Source organism: Alligator mississippiensis, chromosome 16 (genome assembly GCF_030867095.1).
Source record: "Alligator mississippiensis isolate rAllMis1 chromosome 16, rAllMis1, whole genome shotgun sequence".
Taxonomy (NCBI): Eukaryota; Metazoa; Chordata; order Crocodylia; family Alligatoridae; genus Alligator; species Alligator mississippiensis.
In genome coordinates this window covers 116,530-139,160 of record NC_081839.1, presented here as the reverse complement: position 1 = coordinate 139,160, position 22,631 = coordinate 116,530, and the positions used below count along the sequence as shown (strand labels likewise).

Here is a 22,631-nt window from a genome sequence, read left to right as displayed (position 1 = left end):
TGTTCCCTGCCCGAGTCCCTGGCACAGGCCTGCGCAGGGCGCGGGGACCGGCGGGGAGCAGCGGGGAGGGCGCGGGGAGACTCCCGTGCTGGCGTGGAGAGAGCTGGAAGAATGCAAACACACACATTTCAATAAACACGGTCTCGACCCAGAAAAGAATCCCCAGAACCAATGTCTTCTCACTTGGAAAACAGTGTGATGCTGTGTGGGACTGTGGTGAGTGTTTTGGGAGGACAATTGTTCTGATTATCGGAGGCCAGTTGGGAACTTTTGGGGGGAAAAGAGATTTCTGTGGGCAACTTGATTGTTGCTTTTGTCCCCCAACTTCTCCTGCAAGTGCCTGTGGCGACATGGTGATACTTGTGTGGAAAGCGGTGCGGTGAGCCGCGGAACGAGGCCGGCTCCGTGCCGCCCTCCCTGCGCGGCAGCCACCCTGCGCGGAGCAGCCGGGCTTTAAAGGCAGAGAAAAGAAAACCCTGCCCTGTGCTAGTGCCCTACGATTCAACACGAGGTTTCCAGAGGAGAGAGGAGGGCAGAGAGAGGGACAGCGGCTCGGGGCGCCGCGCCTCCAACTCGGGCAGGCGGGAGGTCAAGGCAGACAGAGAAGAAGAACACAAGTTTCGCTCGCTGGCTCGGGGGTCACTCAGGCAGGGCCGGCGGCCGGGGCAGGCCGCGCCGCGCCGCGCCGCGCCGCTCGGCACGGACACGCGAGTCACGGACATGGCTTCAGGGCCGGGGAGCGCAGCGGGGCCGGGATCGGAGGCTCGTGTTCCCATTGGTTCCTGTCAGGAGAGCGGCGATTGGCTGCTTTTGGGGGTAGGGTCCGTGCCGCTCCGCCCTGCTTCGCTCTGATTGGCCTCTGTCTGAGGAGGCGGGTCCAGGAGCTCGCCCTTCTTGCTCGGATTGGGATTGGCTCACGGGGATGGGGGTGTCGGCACTCCTTTGTGTGCCGATTGGTCCAGCTCCGATCCCCGGCGGCGACGTTCGGCCGCTTGTCTCTGCGGCCGGCGCGTGCCCCGAGCAGGGTGGGAGCCGGGGGCCGCAGCGTGAGCGTGAGCGCGGCGAGGGGCAAGCACGCCTCCCGCGCGGGGCTGTGACAGGGATGTGTGCGTGTGCGTGCAGAATACACCCCATAACGAACGTAGCCATCCTACTAGTGTCTGTCTGTGGCCGTCCATCTCCCCAACAGGGAAATGGATGGAGGTGTTCACACAGCAGTACGTCTGCATATTGCTAGATATTAATGGCTGGATTTCAACACATCCCCTAGGTACGGTGTGCGGCCCTGGACAGTACTGGGGCGGGGGGCGGGGGCGTGAACAAGGACACGCTGCTGTCGGGGCCGCCGTGCTGCGCTTCCCCCGGCGCCGCAGCCGGGGCTGGAAGGCGGAGAACGAGAGCGCGCTCGGTGCTGCCCCGCGGTGGCTGAGGCCGGGCACTGCAGCGGGGAGGGGCGGGCGGCTCCTGAGCACGGCTCAGTGCTGCTCTCCTGTGGGCACGCCGCGCACTGCAGCTGTTGCCGGCCCGGACACGGCGGAGGGAGGCAGCGGTGCCGCGAGCGGCTTTGTGCGCGGTGCCGCCGCCCGGCCGCTCCTCCGCCGCTCGCCCCGCGCCTGCGCCGTGTCGCCGCTCCCTCCCCCCCGCCCGCCCGCCCGCCGAGGCGCCAGGCCCAGCCCGGTCTCGTGCCACGGCGGGGGTCGCGGGGGGGGCGTCGTCTGCACCGGGGCCGGCGAGCGGGGCTGTGCGGGCACGTGGGCGGGCTCGTGGCGGTTGTGGGGGGTGAGTGTCATAGATTTCATAGACATTCGGGCTGGAAGAGACCCCGGAAGATCATTGAGTCCAGCCCCCTGCCCAAAGGAAGGGCAGGAAGTCAGCTGGGGTCATAGGATCCCAGCAAGATGAGCATCCAGTTTCATCTTGAAGGTGTTCAGTGAAGGCGCTTGAACCACCACCGGTGGCAGGCTGTTCCAGACCTTGGGGGCTCGGACAGTAAAGAAATTCTTCCTTCTTACAGCCTGAAACGGTCTTGTAGTAGTTTATGACCGTTCGACCTAGTCGTCATCCCTTGAGGCACTCTGGTGAACAAGCGTTCCCCCAGATACTGGTGGTCCCCCCGATAGACTTGTAGGTGGCCACCAGATCACCCCTGAGCCTGCGCTTTTCCAGGCTAAAGAGCCCCAGGGCTCTCAGCCTGTCATGGTAGGGTCTGCTTCCCTGAGCTCTGATCATGCGCGTGGCTCTCCTCTGGACTCTCTCAAGCTTCTCCACATCCTTTTTGATTTGTGGAGCCCAAAACTGGACGCAGTGCTCCAGCTGCGGCCTCACCAAGGCCGAGTACAAAGGGAGAATGACGTCGCAGGATTTGCTTGAGAAGCATCTATGGATGCAAGCCAGCGTTTTGGTCGCTTTACTAGCCGCAGCATCGCACTGCAGGCTCATGTTCATCTTGTGGTCAATGATGACCCCCCAAGTCTCTTTCTTCCGTAGTGCTAGCCAACATAGCACTGCCGAGCCTATAAGGATGCTGCAGGTTTTTCTTCCCAAGGTGGAGAACCTTGCATTTATCGGCGTTGAACACCATCAGATTCTCGTCCGCCCACTTGCTGAGCCTGTCCAGGTCAGCCTGGATCGCCCGCCTGTCTTCTAGTGTGGATGCTTTGCCCCAAAGTTTGGTGTCATCGGCGAACTTGGCCAGTCCGCTTCTGACTCCAGTGTCCACATCGTTAATGAAGATGTTGAACAGTATGGGTCCAAGGACAGAGCCCTGGGGGACCCCACTGGTCACAGGACACCACGATGAGTGACTTCCATCAATGACTACCCTCTGGGTCTGACCCCGGAGCCAATTTTCCAGCCGGTGGATCGTGGAGGACCCAAGGCGACAATTGGCCAGCTTCTCTAAGAGGTGAGCGTGGGAAACCAGATCAAAGGCTTTTCTGAAGTCAAGATATATGGTCTTCATACCTCCAGCTCTGTATAACACCAGCTCTAAACATCTCTAGCTCAATATATTTCTAGAGCTCTATATTTCCAGCTGTGTATGTCTCCAGCTTCATCTATGTCAATCTCTGTATGTCTACCGCTCTGTGTATCTCCAGCACTGAATATCTCCAGCTGTGACTATCTCCAGTTTCATATATCTACCTCTCCATATATTGACATCTGTGAATATCTCCAGCTTCATATATCCACCTGTAGATATATATCCAGCTCTGTATATTTACAGCTCTGCATATCTCCAGCTTGAAATATCGACATCTCTATATATCTACTTCTCTGAATATGTCCAGCTCTGAATATCTCCTCTTCTAAATCCTTCCAGCTCTCAATATCTCCAGCTCTCAATATCTTGAGCTCTGCATATCTCCAGATATCAAGATCTCCAGCTTCATCTCTCTGCATCTCTATATGTCTACCCCTGTGAATATCTCCATGTCTACCTATCTCCAGCTCTCCATATATCCAGCTCTGAACATCTCCAGCTGTGACTATCTCCAGTTTCATATGGCTGCATCTCCATATATCTCCAGCTCTGAATCTCTGTATCTCTTAATATCTCCAGGTCTAAATATCTGAAGTTCTGTATAACTGCAGGTTCCTATATCTACATTCCTATATATCTACCTCTCTCAATCTCTCGAGCTCTGAATCTCTCCAGCTGTCAGTATGTCCAGCTCTGAATATCTCCAGCTACATAAATCTATCTGTGTGTATGTGTGTCTGTGTGTATGTACAGTGTGTGTGTATATGTGTGTGTATATATATATATATATATAGTGTGTGTGTGTGTGTATAGTGTGTGTGTGTGTACATATATAGAGTGTGTGTGTGTGTGTGTGTATTTAGAGAGAGAGTGTGACTTTATATAGATAGATAGATAGATAGATAGATAGTGTATAGAGTGTGTGTGTGTGTGTGTATTGTGTTTGTGTATATATATATATATATATTGCGTATATATATCCAGCTCGGTATATCTTCAGCCTAGTTTATCTACAGCTTCATATATCTACATCTCTATGTATCTACCTCTCTGCATATCTCCATCTTTGAAGAGCTCCAGCTTCATATATCTCCCTGTATATATATGTCCAGGTCAGTATATCTTCAGCTCTGTATATATCTAGCTTCATATAGCTACATGTCTATGTATCTACCTCTCTGAATATCTCCAGCTCTGAATGTCTCCAGCTGTCAGTATGTCCAGCTACATAAATCTATCTGTGTGTATGTGTGTATATATATAGAGAGAAAGAGTGTGTGTGTGTGTGTGTATAGAGAGAGTGTGTGTTTGTGTATATAGAGTGTGTGTGTGTGTGTGTGTGTGTGTGTGTGTGTAGTGTGGTTGTGTATATATATATATATTGTGTATATATATCCAGCTCGGTATATCTTCAGCTGTGCTTATCTACAGCTTCGTATTTCTGCATCTCTATGTATCTACCTCTCTGCATATCTCCATCTTTTTGAGTTTTAAAGGGATGGGAGCCCAAGAAGGGTGGCTGTGCCTTAAGGAAACGATCCTTCGGGCACAAAGCAAGACGATCCCCGAGCGAGGAAAAAGAGGGCAAGGGGCCAGGAGGCTTCCCTGGATGACCACAGAAATCCAGGGCAGCCCAAGGGCCAAAAGGGGAGCACATAAAAAGTGGAAACAGGGAGAGATCACCAAAGACGAATATACCTCCTCTGCTCGTGCTTGTAGGGAGGCAGTTAGATGGGCCAAAGCTACCATGGAGCTGAGGATGGCAACCCAAGTAAAAGACAACAAGGAATTGTTTTTTAGATATATAGGGAGTAAAAGGAAGGCCCAGGGAGGAATAGGACCCCTGCTAAATGGGCAGAAGCAATTGGTGACAGACAGGGGGGACAAGGCTGAACTCCTCAACGAGCTCTTTGCCTCAGTGTTCCTAAGCGAGGGGCACGACAAGTCTCTCACTGGGGTTGTGGAGAGGCAGCAGCAAGGCGCCAGACTGCCATGCGTAGAGCCTGAGACGGTGCAGAGTCACTTGGAAGAACTGGATGCTTTTAAGTCGGCAGGCCCGGATGAGCTCCATCCGAGGGTGCCGAAGGCACTGGCCGACATCACTGCAGAGCCACTGGCGGGAATATTCGAACGCTCGTGGTGCACGGGCCAAGTCCCGGAGGACTGGAAAAGGGCTAACGTGGTCCCCATTTTCAAAAAGGGGAGGAAGGAGGATCCGGGCAACTATAGGCCAGTCAGTCTCACCTCCATCCTTGGTAAAGTCTTTGAAAAAATTATCAAGGCTCACATTTGTGAGAGCCCGGCAGGACAAATTATGCTGAGGGGAAACCAGCACGGGTTTGTGGCGGGCAGATCGTGCCTGACCAATCTAGTCTCTTTTTATGACCAGGTTACAAAACGCCTGGACACAGGAGGAGGGGTGGATGTCGTATACTTAGAATTCAGGAAGGCCTTCAATACGGTATCCCACCCCATACTGGTGAACAAGTTAAGAGGCTGTGACTGGGATGACTACACAGTCCGGTGGGTGGCGAATTGGCTGGAGGGTCGCACCCAGAGAGTCGTGGTAGATGGGTCGGTCTCGACCTGGAAGGGTGTGGGCAGTGGGGTCCCGCAGGGCTCGGTCCTTGGACCGATACTCTTTAATGTCTTCATCAGTGACTTGGACGAGGGAGTCAAATGTACTCTGTCCAAGTTTGCAGATGACACAAAGCTATGGGGAGAAGTGGACACGCCGGAGGGCAGAGAACAACTGCAGGCAGACCTGGATAGGTTGGACAAGTGGGCAGAAAACAACAGGATGCAGTTCAACAAGGAGAAATGCAAAGTGCTGCACCTAGGGAGGAAAAATGTCCAGCACACCTACTGCCTAGGGAATGACCTGCTGGGTGGCACAGAGGTGGAAAGGGATCTTGGAGTCCTAGTGGACTCCAAGATGAACATGAGTCGGCAGTGTGACGAAGCCATCAGAAAAGCCAATGGCACTTTATCGTGCATCAGCAGATGCATGACGAACAGGTCCAGGGTGGTGATACTTCCCCTCTATCGGGCGCTGCTCAGACCGCAGTTGGAGTACTGCGTGCAATTCTGGGCGTCGCACTTCAAGAAGGATGGGGATAACCTGGAGAGGGTCCAGAGAAGGGCCACTCGTATGGTTAAGGGCCTACAGACCAAGCCCTACGAGGAGAGACTAGAGATACTGGACCTTTTCAGCCTCCGAAAGAGAAGGTTGAGAGGCGAACTTGTGGCTGCCTATAAGTTCATCACGGGGGCACAGAAGGGAATTGGTGAGTATTTATTCACCAAGCCGTCCCCGGGGGTTACAAGAAACAACGGCCACAAACTAGCAGAGAGCAGATTTAGACTGAACATTAGGAAGAACTTCTTCACGGTTCGAGTGGCCAGGGTCTGGAACGGGTGCCCAAGGGAGGTGGCGCTCTCCCCTACCCTGGGGGTCTTCAAGAGGAGGTTAGATGAGTATCTAGCTGGGGTCGTCTAGACCCAGCACTCTTTCCTGCTTATTCAGGGGGTTGGACTCGATGATCCATTAAGGTCCCTTCCGACCCTAACATCTATGAATCTATGAATCTTTGAAGAGCTCCAGATTCATATATCTACCTGTGTGTGTGTGTGTGTGTGTGTATATATATCTCTCCAGGTCAGTATATCTTCAGCTCTGTAGATATCTAGCTTCATATATCTGCATCTCTATGGATCTACCCCTCTGAATGTCTCCACTTCTGAATATCTCCAGCTCTGAATATTTCCATCTATCAATATTTCCACCTCTGAATATCTCCAGCTATTAATATCTTCACCTCGGAATATCTCCAACTCTGTATAGCTCCAGCTCTGAATAACTGCAGCGCTCAGTATCTCCAGCTTTATAAGTCTACCTGTCTATATATTTCCACCTCTTCATATCTCCAGCTTCATAGATCTACATCTCTATATCTGTACCTCGCTGAATATCTCCAGCTTTGAATAACTCCAGCTTCATATGTCAACATCTCTACATATGTCCAGATCTAGGTATCTCCTGCTTCATATGTCTACATCTCTATATATCTCCAGCTCTGAATATCTCCAGCTCTGAATATCTCCAGCTTCATATATCTACATCTCTCTATTTCTACAGCTCTACATATCTCCAGATTCATACCTCTACATATTTCTATATCTACCTCTCTGAATATCTCCCGCTCTGCATATCTCAAGGTCTAAATATCTCCAGCTATCAAGATCTCCAGTTCTGAATGGCTCCAGCTTTCTGTATCTACCTGTCTATATATCTCCAGCTCTGCACATCTCCAGCTTCATCGATCTACATCTCTCTATATCTACCTTCCTGAATATCTCCAGGTGTCAATATCTGGAGCTCTGAAGATCTCCAGCTCTGAAGAGATCCAGCTTCATATATAAAGACCTGTATATATATATATATATATATATATATATATGCAGCTCAGTATATTTTCAGCTCTGCATATCTCCAGCTTGAACTATCGACATCTCTATATATCTACGTCTCTGAATATGTCCAGCTCTGAATATCTCCTGTTCTAAATCCTTCCAGCTCTCAATATCTCCAGCTCTCAATATCTTGAGCTCTGCATATCTCCAGATATCAATATCTCCAGCTTCATCTATCCGCATCTCTATATGTCTACCCCTGTGAATATCTCCATGTCTACCTATCTCCAGCTCTCCATATATCCAGCTCTGAACATCTCCAGCTGTGACTATCTCCAGTTTCATATAGCTGCATCTCTATATATCTCCAGCTCTGAATCTCTGTGTCTCTTAATATCTCCAGGTCTAAATATCTGAAGTTCTGTATAACTGCAGGTTCCTATATCTACATTCCTATATATCTACCTCTCTCAATATCTCGAGGTCTGAATCTCTCCAGCTCTCAGTATGTCCAGCTCTGAATATCTCCAGCTACATAAATCTATCTGTGTGTCTGTATAATCTGTATAAATATATATATAGTGTGTGTGTGTGTATAGTGTGTGTGTGTACATATATATATAGAGAGAGAGTGTTTGTGTGTGTGTATGTATAGAGAGAGAGTGTGTCTTTATATAGATAGATAGATAGATAGATAGATAGATATATTGTGTGTGTGTATATAGTGTGTGTGTGTGTATGTATTGTGTTTGTGTATATATATATATTGTATATCTATATCCAGCTCAGTATATCTTCAGCTGTGTTTATCTACAACTTCACATATCTACATCTCTATGTATCTACCTCTCTGCATATCTCCATCTTTGAAGAGCTCCAGCTTCATATATCTACCTGTATATATGTGTCCAGGTCAGTTTATCTTCAGCTCTGTATAGCTCTATCTTCATATATCTACATCTGTATGTATCTACCTCTGTGAATATCTCCAGCTCTGAATATCTCCAGGTCTAAATATTTCCGTCTATCTATATTTCCAGCTCTGAATATCTCCAGCTATTAATATCTTCACCTCGGAATATCTCCAACTCCTGTATAGAGGAGTCCTGTATCCAGGACTCTGTATAGCTCCAGCTTTGAATAACTGCAGCGCTCAATATCTCCAGCTTTATATGTCTACCTGTCTATATATTTCCACCCCAGCTCTAAATATATGTAACTCTCTATATTTCCAGCTCCATGTATGTGCAGATTGTCTAACACCTCTGCCTGGGGCAGGGATGCACGACCTCCTGGCCACAGGCTCTTTGCTGGCAGTGGACCCAGACAGGCTCATCATCAAGAGGCTGGTGCTCAGCGGTCACCCCTTCATAATTTTCAGCAAGACGGCAGTCGTGCGGTACGTGTTCTTTAACAGAGGTACGGTACTCACAGGTGGGGCAGGGCAGTCCGTGCGCCTGGGAGCCCTGCAGCTTCCACAGGGAAGTCCAGTTCATGATTGCAGACAGCTGGGCCTCTGAAACCCTGTGCTGCAGGGCTAGAGGTCGGGGTGGTCTGTCCCGCTCATGTTGGCATGTCCCAGGCAGTCCCGTAGTCTCCCCCCACTGCCTGCTGGCAGGCTTTTGCACTTCAAACATGCCCATCCCTGCTGCAGCCATGGTCAGTGTGCAGCGGGAAGCCTGGTGTGCACTCTGTACCCATAGCTGCTGTAGGGTGACAGCTCGAGCTAGCCAGATGGGCAGCATATACCCGCGGCCTGGCCTGTCTCGCATGCATCTTGTCTTCGATCTACAGAGGATGTGCTGTGGTTTAAGCCCGTTGAGCTGAGAACAAAATGGGGCCGCAGGGGACACATCGAGGAGCCACTAGGTAAGGGAAGCTTGGAGGTGGGTTGCTCTGCTTTCCTTCCATGGTGTGGGCTGGACCCGCTCACGCCCAGCAAACCCCTCCCTGACCTGGGAGAGCTGCCCACAGCCCTGCTTGCTCCCTTTGCCTAGGGACCCATGGCCACATGAAGTGCCACTTTGATGGACAGCTGAAGTCCCAGGACACGGTGCTGATGAACCTGTACAAACGCGTCTTTCCCAAGTGGACGTATGACCCGTATGTGCCAGAGCCGGTGGCGTGGGTGAGAAACGAGGAGCCTGCCCCCGTGCCAGAGGTGGACACGGAGTAGCTCTTCGGAACCCGCGTCCAGGATTCCCGAGGAGTCTCCTGGGTGCAGGCGTGTGTTAGCGTAGTGCCTTCCCACGCTGCTGCAGCCTCCGTTGTATCTATTTCAGTGGCAAATATACGGTGCAGCCTACAGAGGTCCTAGTGCTTGGCTTATTTTTGGGAGGTGGCTGTTGTGTTCTCAGGTGTGGCAGCTTCTGGACTTTGCAGGCTGTGCTTGCTCTCTCCTTGGGAAGTTTGAAACCCCACAGATTGCACCAGGACACCTGTGCGTCCTCCTGTTTTCTTGATACGTTAGGAAGGAGCCCCAGCTGGCTCTATCCGGCCGGAGCCCAGGCTCTCATTGTAGGGGAGCTGGCTGGTCTCCAAGCTCTGTGGGCATGGGCTGTGCACGGGCCTGGCTGCCAGAGCTCTCTGGCTCCGTCCCCGGCTTTGGCCTACTTTGGACGGACAGGGCAGAGCAGGGCTGCGGCATTACAGGTTGTGCACGCCCTGCAGGGAAGAGCTCCCCCTGCTTCCTCAAAAGCCAGGCCCTTTTGTGCTGAGTGGCCTCTGGTTTACGAGTAGCTGGAGCTTCCCTGGTACAAAGAGCAACAGCGCAGAAATGCCCGGGCCCTGTGTCCCCTCCCTGGGGTAGGTGGCTCCACAGGCCACTCGTTTCCTGCAGCTTCTTTGCCCCAAGCTCCGATGAGCCAGGCCAGGGAGCCCAGGTCCACATTCCCTCCACGCAGCACGATGCAGATGTCCCTCATCTCCGGTGCATCTGCTGGGATCCCGGGGAGAGCACAGCTGCCACCCCTACCCCGGCCGGCCGTGGGCTCAGTCAGCAGCTTCATCCCCTCCCGCACCAGCTGTGGCGCCTCCTGCAGGGCAGACAGACAAATGACTGATTACCCCGACAGCCGGTGCCCACTCCCCACTTTGAGTTAGGGGTTCAGTGTCGGGGTTGGCTCTCGCTCTCCTCTGAATTGCCCCGGGCAGGCGCAAACCACCTCTGCTAACGTGAGGCTGGGGGCACCAGGCAAGATCCTTCCACGCTGCTCGCAGGGCACCGAGATGGTCAGCGTGTCATCCGCGAGCTCCCTGCTGGCGTGGGCTCCAATGCGGGTTTGGATGCCGCCTGCGACGGTGGTTGGGGGTTTGTTCCCTGCTCAGCTTTGACCGGCAGCAGACGTCTGCGTTGCAGTGCTCGGCAGCAAACGCTCGCACGTCTGGTCTCAAAGCCTGTGCTCTGGAGAAGCCAGGAGTGCCCGTCTGTGCTTCAGCCCCCGTGTTTTCCAGTGGCGCCCCTCACTCGCGGCCCACAGCCCCCCCTGTCTCACCGGTGTCCCTCGCTCCCAACCCTCGGGACCTCATTTTTTCAGTGGTGCCCCTCACTCCTGCCTCAGCCCGCACTGCTCCAGTCCTGCCCTCCTCGCACAAACCCCCCACTTCTGTCGATGCCCCCCGTCCCGTCCCAACCCTCAGCTCCTTGTGCCCCGCGGCCTGCCTGCTCTCCCCCAAAAGAGCCCTCAGGCCTCTTTCAGCTCGGCTCCCCTCACAACGGCCCTGGCCCCGCAGCCCTCGGCTCCATCGCGGGCCGTGCGGCTCCGGGACAGGCGTGCCCCTCGCCCGAGTCTCGGGGACGGCAGCCCCTCAGCGACGCGCGGCTGGAGGCTGGAGATGTTCCCTGCCCCCTTGCTGGCAGAGGGGAGACAAAAGCCCGGGGCCTGGCAACTTGCCCCATTTCTAACCAACAAAAATCCCCACAAAAAAGTCTGTCCTCAGTGGGAAGATGGTGTGACGCTTCGGGGACTGGGACTGCGGCGAGGGTTTTGTGAGGACCGCTGTGGTGATTTGTTTGTGGTGATTTGTCAACTTTTGGGGGGAAGTATGATATTTCTGTGAGAAACTGGATTATGGCTTCCCCCCCCCTTGTGCAAGTCTGTGGAGATACGGCGACACTTCTGTGGAAAATGGTGTGGTGAGACACAAAGCGTGTGGCGAGGTGGCGACTTCTTTCCACGCGCAGCACCGTGCGCTGTTCGGGAGTGTTTTCGCGGCCAGGTGTGCGAGGTGGGGACTCAGTCATGTTGAGCGGATTTTTTTCTGTGGAAAGTGGAGCCGTTGTGGGCTCCTGAAGGAAGTGGGTGTGGAAATGTGTGAGGGTCGGGTGCTGGGTGTGGTGTGCCCGGCCCTGGCCGGAGCGGGGGGAGGTGGTGTGGAGGAGTGTGGCACTGCGGGGAGAGCGGGCGCTGGTAACATGGCGCCGCGGGGGGGGGGGCTCAGGCTGCGTTTCCCGCCCGCGCACCCTCGGCGCTGAGGGGAAGGGGCGGGGCCAGGCCGGGCGGTTGGCGGGAACGTGACTGGATCCCAGCGCCTCGGGGACAGCCCGGTCCTTTCCTCAGCCCGCTCCCGCGTCATTCCCGGGGTGGGCTGAAGGGCAGGGGTCTCGCGCGCGGTCATCTAGTCCACGCCCTGCTGTCTCCACACGACCCATCCCGCCCGCACGAGGGCTCGTCTCGCCTGCTCCTCCCGCCCCGCCCCGCCCCGCCCCGCCCCGCCCCGCCGCGCTACGAGCCCCCCCCGCCCGCCCGCCCGCCCTGTTGCAGGGACAAGGCCCCGCGCGGGTGGCGCCCTGCCCCCACGCCCGAGGGGCCCGGCACGAGGCCTGTCCCCGCCGAACGGAGCACGTGGCGGCGCGCTGGGAGGCTTGAGCCGGATGGCGCCCGCCGATTGGCGGAGGCGTTTCCCTCCCCGCCAATCAGGAGACGGCAGGAGGAAGGCTTGCGCGCCCTGCCTTAGAGACAAGGTGGCAAAGTGGCGCTGAGGGGGGAAGTGACCCCCTCGAGCTTTCCTATTGGTCCGCCATCGGGGGCGGGGCCTCCAGCAGCGATAAAAGGCCGCGTGCCGCGCGCGCGGACGACGGCGGCGGGCAGAGAAGAGCTGGTAGAGCTGGCCAGCGGGGGGGAGCGGTAACCCCAGAAGCGCCCTGAAGAGGCGGGAGCGGCGGGTCCGTGCTGCGGCAGGGGAGCGGGGCTGAGAAGAGCTGGTAGAGCTGGCCAGCGGGGGGGAGCGGTAACCCCGGAAGCGCCCTGAAGAGGCAGCGGCGCCTTCCCCGCCGGGGCAGGAGGAGAAGGGCGGAGAAGAGCTGGTAGAGCTGGCCAGCGGGGGGGAGCGGTAACCCCAGAAGAGCCCTGAAGAGGCGGCGCCCCGGGGAGGTGAGGCCCAGCCGTAGAGCTCCTTGCACCCTCTGTGCTGGAGCGTCGGGGGGACGTGGGGGGGGCTGCAGTTGGGGACCTACGGCCCCTCTGCAGGCCCGGGGGTGTGTCAGGCTGTGGGGAGCGACGTCCCGAGCCACGTGGGTGCTGCGTGGCTCGTAGTCCTTGTCAAGCACCGGTGACCCGCGGGGTGGGCAGCGGCTGGGCTTGCAGGTTTCCGTTCCTTCCCTTAAGATGCCATTTGGGGGGCAGTGGGCGAGGTCCCCGGCCTCGGCCGCAGCTTTCCCTTAAGGCTGTCATTCGGGGGGCGGAGGCTCAGGTCCGTAGCCAGCTCCGCTGCCCCCTTGAGGCATCATTTGGGGGAGCGGTGGGCAGGGGCGGTTTGTCTCTGCCCGCGGTCCTCCCTTAAGACGTCACTGGGGTCCGCAGTGGGGAGGGCCGGAGGGCCCCCGCAGTCCTCCCTGATGGTGTCATTTGCGGGGGGCAGCGGCCAGGTCCGTAGGCCCCCGCTGTCCTCCCTTAAGTTACCGTTCGGGTTGGCAGTGGGTCTGGTCTGAACCCCTGTAGTTCTCACTTAAGGCCTTTCGGGGGGGGCCGCGGGCCAGGTCCCTAGGGCTTGGCCCGCGGCCCCTCCTTAAGGCGTCACTTGGGGCTGCAGTGGGCAAAGGCCTGGAGGTCGCCGCTGTCTGCTCTCGGGGTCATCTTGCCGAGCTGCGGTGTGGTGCTGCCCTGCTCGCAAACGGGTCAAGCACTGACAGCCTTTTCACACCCCCAAGCCCAAGCTACGGTGTGGTGCTGCCTAGCTCTGTGGGCGGTCAAGCACTGGTGGTCACTTGAGGGGGCTTGTGCCCTCTCAAGGCCATCCCATGGGGAAGCACGAGCACACGGGGTGCCGCCAAAGACAACCAGCAGAGAAGACAACACAAAAGCAGGTGTGAGCTGGCCTGCTATTTAATGGACAAATAAAATTGATCTGCCAGGCACCTTCTTGGTGCCTGGTGCCTTTCACCTCCAAGTTCCTGCTCCCCCTCTGCGCTGTTTCTCTTCTCTCCTGTCCTGTTCTTTCACATCCAAGTTTCCCCGCCCGCTGCCCCCTTTCATTTCTGCAGTGGTTCCCTTGCAACCACTGCGTGCTGAGGGCCTCCGGGCTGGCCACCCAGGATACTGAATCCCTTGCTGAAAGGGATTGGTGGCAGATGTCGCTTGACTTGGCTCTCCGGGAGTCGAGTGTTGGAGACTGGCCTGGCCACCTGAGGCTGCAGCCCCGAATCCTGCAAAGCAGGTCCCCTTTGGGGGTCTGCACGTCATCCCCAGAAGGACAAGCAGACAAGATGGCAGATGGGTCGGAGCGAGCTGACCGGGAAGGCGGAAAACGAGGCCAGCCTAACAGGAGGCACAGGTAAGAGAATTTTGACACAGAAAGTGTCTGCTCCTTGGGCTCCACCACTGAGTGGTACACCCCGGGGATTCATGAGCCTCGGGGGCTTGGGATGGTGGGATTTCCTGTGTCCCTGGTCTGGGAGGGGGGGTCCAGGTTTCCTGGCTTTATTACTGCTCATCTGAGGCTACGCTGTGAGGTTGGCCAGAGGCATTGCCCATGGGTTACGGGGAAAGTTGCAGGTTTCTGGAGGATGGTAAGTGTATTAGAAGTTCAAGCTGCTGGATGTGTACTCTGGCTCTGTTCGCTTACAGCCGGTCTCGGTCTCTGTTCTTGCAGGCCTCGGGAGAACCAGAAGGAGAAGCAGCGGGGAAGAGGCGAGGTAGGAGAAAAGCCAGGCAGAGAAACAGGGTGAGAAGGAAAGGGACTCTGGACAGAGTGACCTCCCTGCCTTTAGGTCTCAATCATGTCTCAGCCAAATTTTGGCTGCGTGAGCCTTTGGGCGAGCTCTCTGTAACTCAGAGATGGATCTCTGCCCTTGAAGCTGTTACACTTCTGTAGCAGTCAGGTGGAAGGTGGACAACCCTGTAAGCAAGGTGTGTGTCACCGCTACCTCGTTTGTAAATCCATGGATCTGGCTGGTGGTCTTGTGCGGAGCAGCCGCCCTGTAATCGGGGTGCAGGCCAGCTGCCAAACATGACTGCCAATGCTGCAGCCTCCTATAAGCGGGGTGAGTGCTGCCTCCTAACATGCGAGGACAGGCGATATGAACGTGTGTAGCGCTGGACATCCCGTAATTCGGAGTCCGAGTCCATTGCTATTGCTAGCCAGTTGGGAGAGGTGCCCCTGTAAGCAGGGTGGGCATAGCCACCTACCGCTGGCTGGAGAGAGACGGAGCAGCCTGCCGCATTGTGCAGCAGGACAGCCTTGCAGACAGGAGCCGGGTCTCGTTGGTGACAGCAAACTTTTTAGACCCCGGAGCCTGATGACCCTCCCGTGGCTGGGTTGAAGCCTGTGGCCTCCTCCACCTTTCCCTGTGTCCAGGCATCTGTCCCTTGTCCTGCATCAGTGCCTGGTACTCCATGTCCGGACCCCTGGACTGCCCTGTAACGAGGGTGTGAGTCCCGCGTCTCTTGGTGGAGGACTAGGTTATGCAAAGCAGTGGACCACCCTGTAAGCAGGGTCTGGGCATCCATGTGCCTTTGGTGAGAGATCTTTCCTTTGGCTAGCCTGAGGGCCCGCCCTGTAAGCAGGGCTCTGGGCATGTCCCTTTTGAACCTTGTGGGCAGTCTGGCTGGTCAGACGGGCCGGGCCCTGTAAGGAGGGTGCGAGTCCCGTGTCTCTTGGTGGAGGGCTAGGTTCTGCAGAGCCGTGGACCACCCTGTAAGCAGGGTCCAGGTCTCCATGTGCCTTTTGGGGACAGCTCTGTCCTTCGGCAGGCTGAGGGCCCTCCCTGTAAGGAAGGCCTCGCCTATGGGCGATCTGGCTGGCCAGGCGGGCCATACCCTGTAAGGAGGGTGCCGGTCTTAGCCGTCTTGCCTCCTGGGAGTGGAGGAGGATTTTGCAGGGTAAGGCTCGAGGACAAGCAGTTTGCAGCACGGAGCTGCTTTCCGGCCTGGGAACACTCTTCCTTGTCAGAGTGTGGCGAGCGAGAGAGAGGAGCGCCTGGGAATGAAAGCGTTTGTTATTTTCTTTTTGTTGTTAAAATCGCTGCAGCGTACTTTATTTTCTTCCCAGTGCTGGAAAGGGGCGAGATGTGTCCACATAGCCTTATTCTTCCACCTCCTCACCTAGGGGGTTAAGCACCGGCATAGATTTCTGTGACTTCTGGCTTCGGGGAGCATTAGGCCACCCCCCCCAGTGACCTCCCTGTCTCTCAGGGTACGGGTCTTGGGCCCCTCTTGGGTGGCCAACACGGTCCTTTGCCCACTTGGTAGCTCACACGAAGACTTCCTGCCATCCGTCCTGGGGGCAGGCTCTGTATCCCGTACCCGAGTCCCTGGAGACAAGTGCCCTGGCACTTGGCCAGCCGTCCTCCTGCGCCCCTGGCCCCGGCTTGCAGCCTGTAAGCAGGGTCCGGGTCCCCTTGATTTTCTGGGTCTTGTTCCAGTGGGTGAGGTTGGCCAGAGACGATACCCACGGGCCACAGGGAAGGTTGCAGTGCGCTGGCACCCCGAGGCATCGTGACCTCCCTGTAACTCGGGTCCAGGTCTCTGCTCCTCTGTTCTGCTGCTCCTGGCACTGTTGAGAGGGCCTCTCCCCGCGCCCTGTAAACAGGGCTGTGCCCCCCACCCGCTCTGACCCTGGGGGAGGAGGCTTTGTTTAGTCCTTTGGGCTCTGTGGCTTCAGTGACACGAGGCTGAAGTTGTGGCCCTTATGTCCTCCAGGAATGGGGCAATTTTGACCCCTGGTCAAGACCGCCTGAGGTACCTGTCAGCTGGCATTCAGGTCTTTGCAGGTTTTCTCTGGGCTTCATGCCCCAGCAGCCAGCTGTGTGCCGGGAGCGCCGCCCTGTAAGCAGGGTTTCTGGTGTTGGCGGTCACCGCTCGTGGTGCCGCCCTAGCAGTTCTGTCCAGAGCCCTGGCCCATCGCACGCAGCTTCTGGCTGGCCCGGATGTCTGCCTCCCCCATCTCCGCGGACAGAGGACAGCGGCCGCAGGTCCAGGTAAGAGAGGGAGACAAGTTGCGGCCCACAGACCCATTCTCCGAGGTGGTGAGTTAAATGCGGTCTCTGTCTCTGTTTATTACAGGCTCAAGCAGAGAAAACGGCAGACCAGCAGGAATCCACTTACAAGGAGGGAAGAAAACCATGCCAGCCCAGCAAAGGTAAGGGAGTTTTGATGTGGTGACTTTTTAAAATGTTTTTTGGTTCCATCACCAAGCTGTAGACCTTGGTATCAGTGGGCCTCAGACGGCTGGATCGCTGGCACTTCCTTCTAAGCAGGATTTGTGTCCTAGCTCCTGATGTGGTCATACGTGGATAAGTTTTCGGTGGAGTAGCGAGGATCCGGTAAACCAGAGGTATGTCCTCTCCCCCTTCCCTTTCCAAGACGGGGAGCTCTTTAGGACAGTGGACGTTGTGAGCGTGCTGTCACTCGGGTTCAAGTCTGTTCCAGCTGCAGGTGAGCAGATGCTTCCTCGCCCGCTCGCTGCTGTTATCTGGGCTTGCGTTACATCGCCCAGCTGAGCACGGAGCTTTGGAACCTTTATTGGGTCCTTTGAGGGCTCTGACTTCTCTGTCAGGAAAGCTGTAGTTTGTGCCCGTTGTCCTCCAGGTGTGCGGCTGCTTGCTTTCTTGAACTGCACCACCTGAGCAACCGTTGTTCGGTTGACTTTGTGCCACAGAAGCCAGCGATTGGGGTGGGGGGGCGCCGTCCTGTCAGTAGGATTGCAGGTGCCTTGTGCTGCTGTCTTGTGCCATGGCACAAGTTGGGTCTGTAGGCTCGTGGCCCATGGCTTTCCATTTCCTACTGACCCAGTGTTTGGAAGCTGAACAAAGAGGTTTCTGCTTCTCTCTCTGTCAAACAGAAGATGGATCAACGGGGGTTACAGGGAAGGACCAAACAGGGAGACGTTACATCTTCCTGTCCCAGTCTCTCGCTCCATGCCTTACGCCCGGGCTGTGTCTCCCTGAATTTTTGTGGGAGCTGGGTGCTTAGATTTTTCTTCTTTGTTTTTGCAGGTGTCGGAAGGAGAAGCCGCAGGCAAGCCATGACGGGCAAAAAGCCAGCAAAACGGGGTGCGAAGGGAAGGGACTCTGGACAGAATGATCTCCCTGCCTTCAGGTCTCAGTCATGTATTAGCCACTTTTTGCATGTGTGAGCCTTTGGGCGAGCTCTCTGTAACTCAGAAATGGGTCTCAGCCCTTGAAGCCGTTGCACTTCTGCAGCAGTCGGGTGGAAGGTGGACAACCCTGTAAGCAAGGCGTGTGTCACCGCCGCCTCTTCTAAAGGCCGTGGATCTGGTTGGTGGTCTTGCGCATCGCAGCCGCCCTGTAATCGGGGTCCGGGCCAGCTGGCTGCCAATGGTGCAGCCTCCTGTACGCGGGGTGCGTGCTGCCTCCTAACACGTGAGAACAACAGGCAATTTGACCATGTGTAGCGCTGGACATCCCGTAATTGGGAGTCCAAGTCCCCTGCCATAGCCAGCCAGCCGGAGAGGTGCCCCTGTAAGCAGGGTGGGCATAGCCGCCTTCCGCTGGGCTGAGAGACACGGCGCAGTCTGCCGCGTTGTGCAGCAGGAGGGCCTTGCAGACAGGAGCCGGGTCTCGTGGAGTGACAGCAAACTCTTCACATCCCAGAGCCTGATGACCTTCCCGTGGCTGGGTTGAAATCTGTGGTCTCCTCACCGTTCTCTGAGTCCAGGCATCTGTCCTTCATCCTGCATCTGTGCCTGGTACTCCAAATCCAGACCCCTGGGCCACCCTGTAACGAGGGGGCGAGTCCCAGGCATCCTGTAGGACGGCCAGGGTCTGCAGAGCTGTGGACCACCCTGTAAGCAGGGTCCAGGTCTCAGTGTGCTTTTGGGGACAGCTCTGTCCTTTGGCTGGCTGTTGGCCCGCCCTGTAAGCAGGGCTCTGGGCATGTCCCTTTTGAACCTTGTGGGGCAGTCTGGCTGGCCAGACGGGCCGTGCCCTGTAAGGAGGGTGCGAGTCCCGTGTCTCTTGGTGGAGGGCTAGGTTCTGCAGAGCTGTGGACCACCCTGTAAGCAGGGTCCAGGTCTCCATGTGCCTTTTGGGGACAGCTCTGTCCTTCGGCAGGCTGAGGGCCCTCCCTGTAAGGAAGGCCTCGCCTATGGGCGATCTGGCTGGCCAGGCGGGCCGTACCCTGTAAGGAGGGTGCCGGTCTTAGCCGTCTTGCCTCCTGGGAGTGGAGGAGGATTTTGCAGGGTAAGGCTCGAGGACAAGCAGTTTGCAGCACGGAGCTGCTTTCCGGCCTGGGAACACTCTTCCTTGTCAGAGTGTGGCGAGCGAGAGAGAGGAGCGCCTGGGAATGAAAGCGTTTGTTATTTTCTTTTTGTTGTTAAAATCGCTGCAGCGTACTTTATTTTCTTCCCAGTGCTGGAAAGGGGCGAGATGTGTCCACATAGCCTTATTCTTCCACCTCCTCACCTAGGGGGTTAAGCACCGGCATAGATTTCTGTGACTTCTGGCTTCGGGGAGCATTAGGCCACCCCCCCCAGTGACCTCCCTGTCTCTCAGGGTACGGGTCTTGGGCCCCTCTTGGGTGGCCAGCACGGTCCTTTGCCCACTTGGTAGCTCACACGAAGACTTCCTGCCATCCGTCCTGGGGGCAGGCTCTGTATCCCGTACCCGAGTCCCTGGAGACAAGTGCCCTGGCACTTGGCCAGCCGTCCTCCTGCGCCCCTGGCCCCGGCCTGCAGCCTGTAAGCAGGGTCCGGGTCCCCTTGATTTTCTGGGTCTTGTTCCAGTGGGTGAGGTTGGCCAGAGACGATACCCACGGGCCACAGGGAAGGTTGCAGTGCGCTGGCACCCCGAGGCATCGTGACCTCCCTGTAACTCGGGTCCAGGTCTCTGCTCCTCTGTTCTGCTGCTCCTGGCACTGTTGAGAGGGCCTCTCCCCGCGCCCTGTAAACAGGGCTGCGCCCCCCACCCGCTCTGACCCTGGGGGAGGAGGCTTTGTTTAGTCCTTTGGGCTCTGTGGCTTCAGTGACACGAGGCTGAAGTTGTGGCCCTTATGTCCTCCAGGAATGGGGCAATTTTGACCCCTGGTCAAGACCGCCTGAGGTACCTGTCAGCTGGCATTCAGGTCTTTGCAGGTTTTCTCTGGGCTTCATGCCCCAGCAGCCAGCTGTGTGCCGGGAGCGCCGCCCTGTAAGCAGGGTTTCTGGTGTTGGCGGTCACCGTTCCCGGTGCCGCCCTAGCAGTTCTGTCCAGAGCCCTGGCCCATCGCACGCAGCTTCTGGCTGGCCCGGATGTCTGCCTCCCCCATCTCCGTGGACAGAGGACAGCGGCCGCAGGTCCAGGTAAGGGTAAAAGAGGGGGAGAAGTTGGGTTCTGCAGACGCATCTTCCACCGTGCTGACTTACATCCCATTTCGCTCCTTCTTTCTGCCCCCATAAGGGGAAGCAGAGAAGACGGCAAACTAATAGGAGTTAACTGATAACCGGGGCAGGAAACCATGCCAGGCAACCCGGAGGCAAAAGTAAGAGAGTTTCTGTAAAGACTGGGGGTATTTGTCATTTACTTAACAGGAGGTATGTCGCATCCCCCTTGGTTTTAAACGACATCAAGCTCGAGTGTACAATGGGCACTGAGAGCTACAGCCTTCTACAGGGGTGTGCAATTCATTGCTAGCTGACCCCACTTCTGTTTTGTGTACTCTTGCAGGTCCCCGAAGGGCAGCTGGAGAAGAAGGAATGGAACCAGCAGAAGCAAGCTCGGGAACAAGAAGTGTGGGTCGGGGTGGGCAGGAGGAAGGGGAATGCTTAATGTCTGCTCAGATAAGGACAGATGGAGGCTGTTGAGTGCATCTACACTTTCACACACCCAGGAGGAGCAAGCAGCCACACGCTTCAAGTTGCACCGTGCATTCAGTCTTGGGTTGGCCCCGATTGTGTGCAGGGAGGTTGAGGCTTTGTGCTAGTCGTGCATATCGATATGCAGCAGTCAAGGGTTTTGCAGGTTGTGTGCAAGGAGGCTGAGGCGTTGTGCTAGTTGTGTGTATTGATATGCAGCTGTCACGGGTTTCGCAGGCGGTTTGGCTTTGCCAGTGAAGCGGTGGATCAGAATAGGTGTGACTGAAGGCAGCGTGTAGGGCGTTCTTGGTTGGGTTGTTGAGCGGTTCTCGGTGTTAGTGTAGGAACACAGGTTTGTGCTCGGTTCTGTTTGTGGCTTGGCTGTAGCTTGCTTAGGCTGTAGCTTGCAGGGCCAATTTGAGGCTGTTTATGGTGCAATTTGTTTGCGTCTGTAAATTAAGGCTCTGCGGGTGTTTGACAGTGTTAATCTCCAGCTCCACGGGGACAAAGATTTTGTCCTCTGTCCAAATGATCCTCAAGGTAGTTGGCATGGTCCATGTCAAACCAGTAGGAAGCAAGTGGGCCTAAGATGTGCACAGTCAACAATAAATGGTCTAAAAACTGTCTACCTTGTGGCTGGTGCTCTTCTACGCGGAGAAGATTTGGTCCTTTTCCTTTCCTACTGAGATCTGGCTGAAGGAATAAACTTTTTCGTTCTGTCTGCCGATCTGATGTGTGTTCTTACTTGCTCAATGCAAATATTTCCTGTTGGATGTACAAATGGTAAAAGACTCTAACGTGGTTCCCAGTCATCGCTTTACAATTGTCAATGCGCTGTGGGAAAATCAGTCTCGATTTATTTGAAGGACTAAAAAATGAGGCACAGTAACTGTGCGGTGCTTGGGTATAATCTGTTGAAGTTCAACTGCCCCTTTTCTCAAAAGAAAAACATGGTCCCAATAAAAATAAAATGCTCAGGAAACTTGTGAGCTTGTTCGTGTGTTTCCAGCTGAGGTATTTCAGACCTTCTTCTCTGTGCCTTTAGTACAAGTCTTGCTATTTCTGATGGCGTGGTGTGGGTGCTGCTTCTCTAGCGGGCTGGGTCACGGCAGCGGGACGAGGCACTTGTTGCCTTGCAAGAAGGAGACCGAGTGTGTGGATCCCCTGGCGTCTCTGGGTTTTCGTGAGTTAAGTCCAGCTACCGTCCCCCGTGGCTGTTTAACGTGATGGCCGTAAGCTTTCAGCCATCTCTACCTAAGTCATCCCTGAGGGGCTGCTGAGTTTGGGGGGAGCCAAACCTGTCTCTAGTGGGTTATGGAATAGAGGAAATCCCACACAAGTTATTGATTCATTTTGATGCACTGGCTGGGGGAGTAGTTAGCTGATTGCACGATTTCACAATGATTACACACTTAATTCATACAACACAATTTTATTTTAAAACTCTTTGCTACGTATATAAGACTGCTTAGCTTTAAGAAACACCACAAACATTAAAAACACAATAATTACATAGATCAGAAACAATGCTCCGAATGCACTTTCTTCCCAAACAGTACTATAAGAATTAGTGTTACAAAAACAACTACAATTAGAACTAAAAGTTAAATTTGAATCAATACTATTATTTTTCATAATATGCTCACAATCCTAGAATTCCGAGAAGCCGAATACCAAAATATGGTTTCATTCCTCAGTAGTACGATTTAATGGGTTGGCCTCAGTAGTACGGTTCAATGAAACGGGCTCGCCTCAGCAATACAGTTCAGTAGGCTGGCCTCAGCAGCGATAGGACTAAGTCCCCTGCCTTCAGTCCCTTTCAGGTGCTCCGCGGCTTCAGCGTGAACTAAGAGATTCATGTTCACGGAGAGGGTAGTTCAGGTGATCGGTCTGACCCGGGCTATACTTGCCATTTTTCCTTCGTTGTTCCGCAAGTATAGTCACCTCCAAATTGGGACAGTAAGTTACAGTTTTTACTGAGTGAGCTGCCCTCAGTGGGCTCCTCCTA

The 22,631-nt window shown here is 55.4% G+C and overlaps 1 protein-coding gene and 1 long non-coding RNA gene across 3 annotated transcripts; both read left to right on the top strand.

Moving 5' to 3' along the window:
• Positions 1–8,637: 8,637 nt before the first annotated feature.
• On the top strand, positions 8,638–9,703 carry LOC132246506 (pre-rRNA-processing protein TSR1 homolog). Of its 2 annotated transcripts, none has more exons than XR_009457831.1 (3): positions 8,638–8,795; positions 9,191–9,265; positions 9,394–9,703. XR_009457831.1 is itself a non-coding variant. In XM_059719646.1 (3 exons), the coding sequence occupies exons 1-3, from the start codon at positions 8,677–8,679 to the stop codon at positions 9,570–9,572; spliced, it is 393 nt and encodes a 130-aa protein (XP_059575629.1). In that variant the 5' UTR covers positions 8,647–8,676; the 3' UTR covers positions 9,573–9,703. The 2 variants fall into 2 exon arrangements, 1 of the variants encoding a protein (XP_059575629.1); XM_059719646.1 differs by having other exon boundaries at positions 8,647–8,815.
• Positions 9,704–12,837: 3,134 nt separating this feature from the next.
• LOC132246428 (uncharacterized) lies at positions 12,838–21,344 on the top strand. Its single transcript, XR_009457708.1, has 5 exons — positions 12,838–14,167; positions 14,486–16,811; positions 16,897–16,972; positions 17,829–20,131; positions 20,496–21,344. It is a non-coding gene; the product is annotated as an uncharacterized LOC132246428 (long non-coding RNA).
• The last annotated feature ends 1,287 nt before the right edge of the window (positions 21,345–22,631 follow it).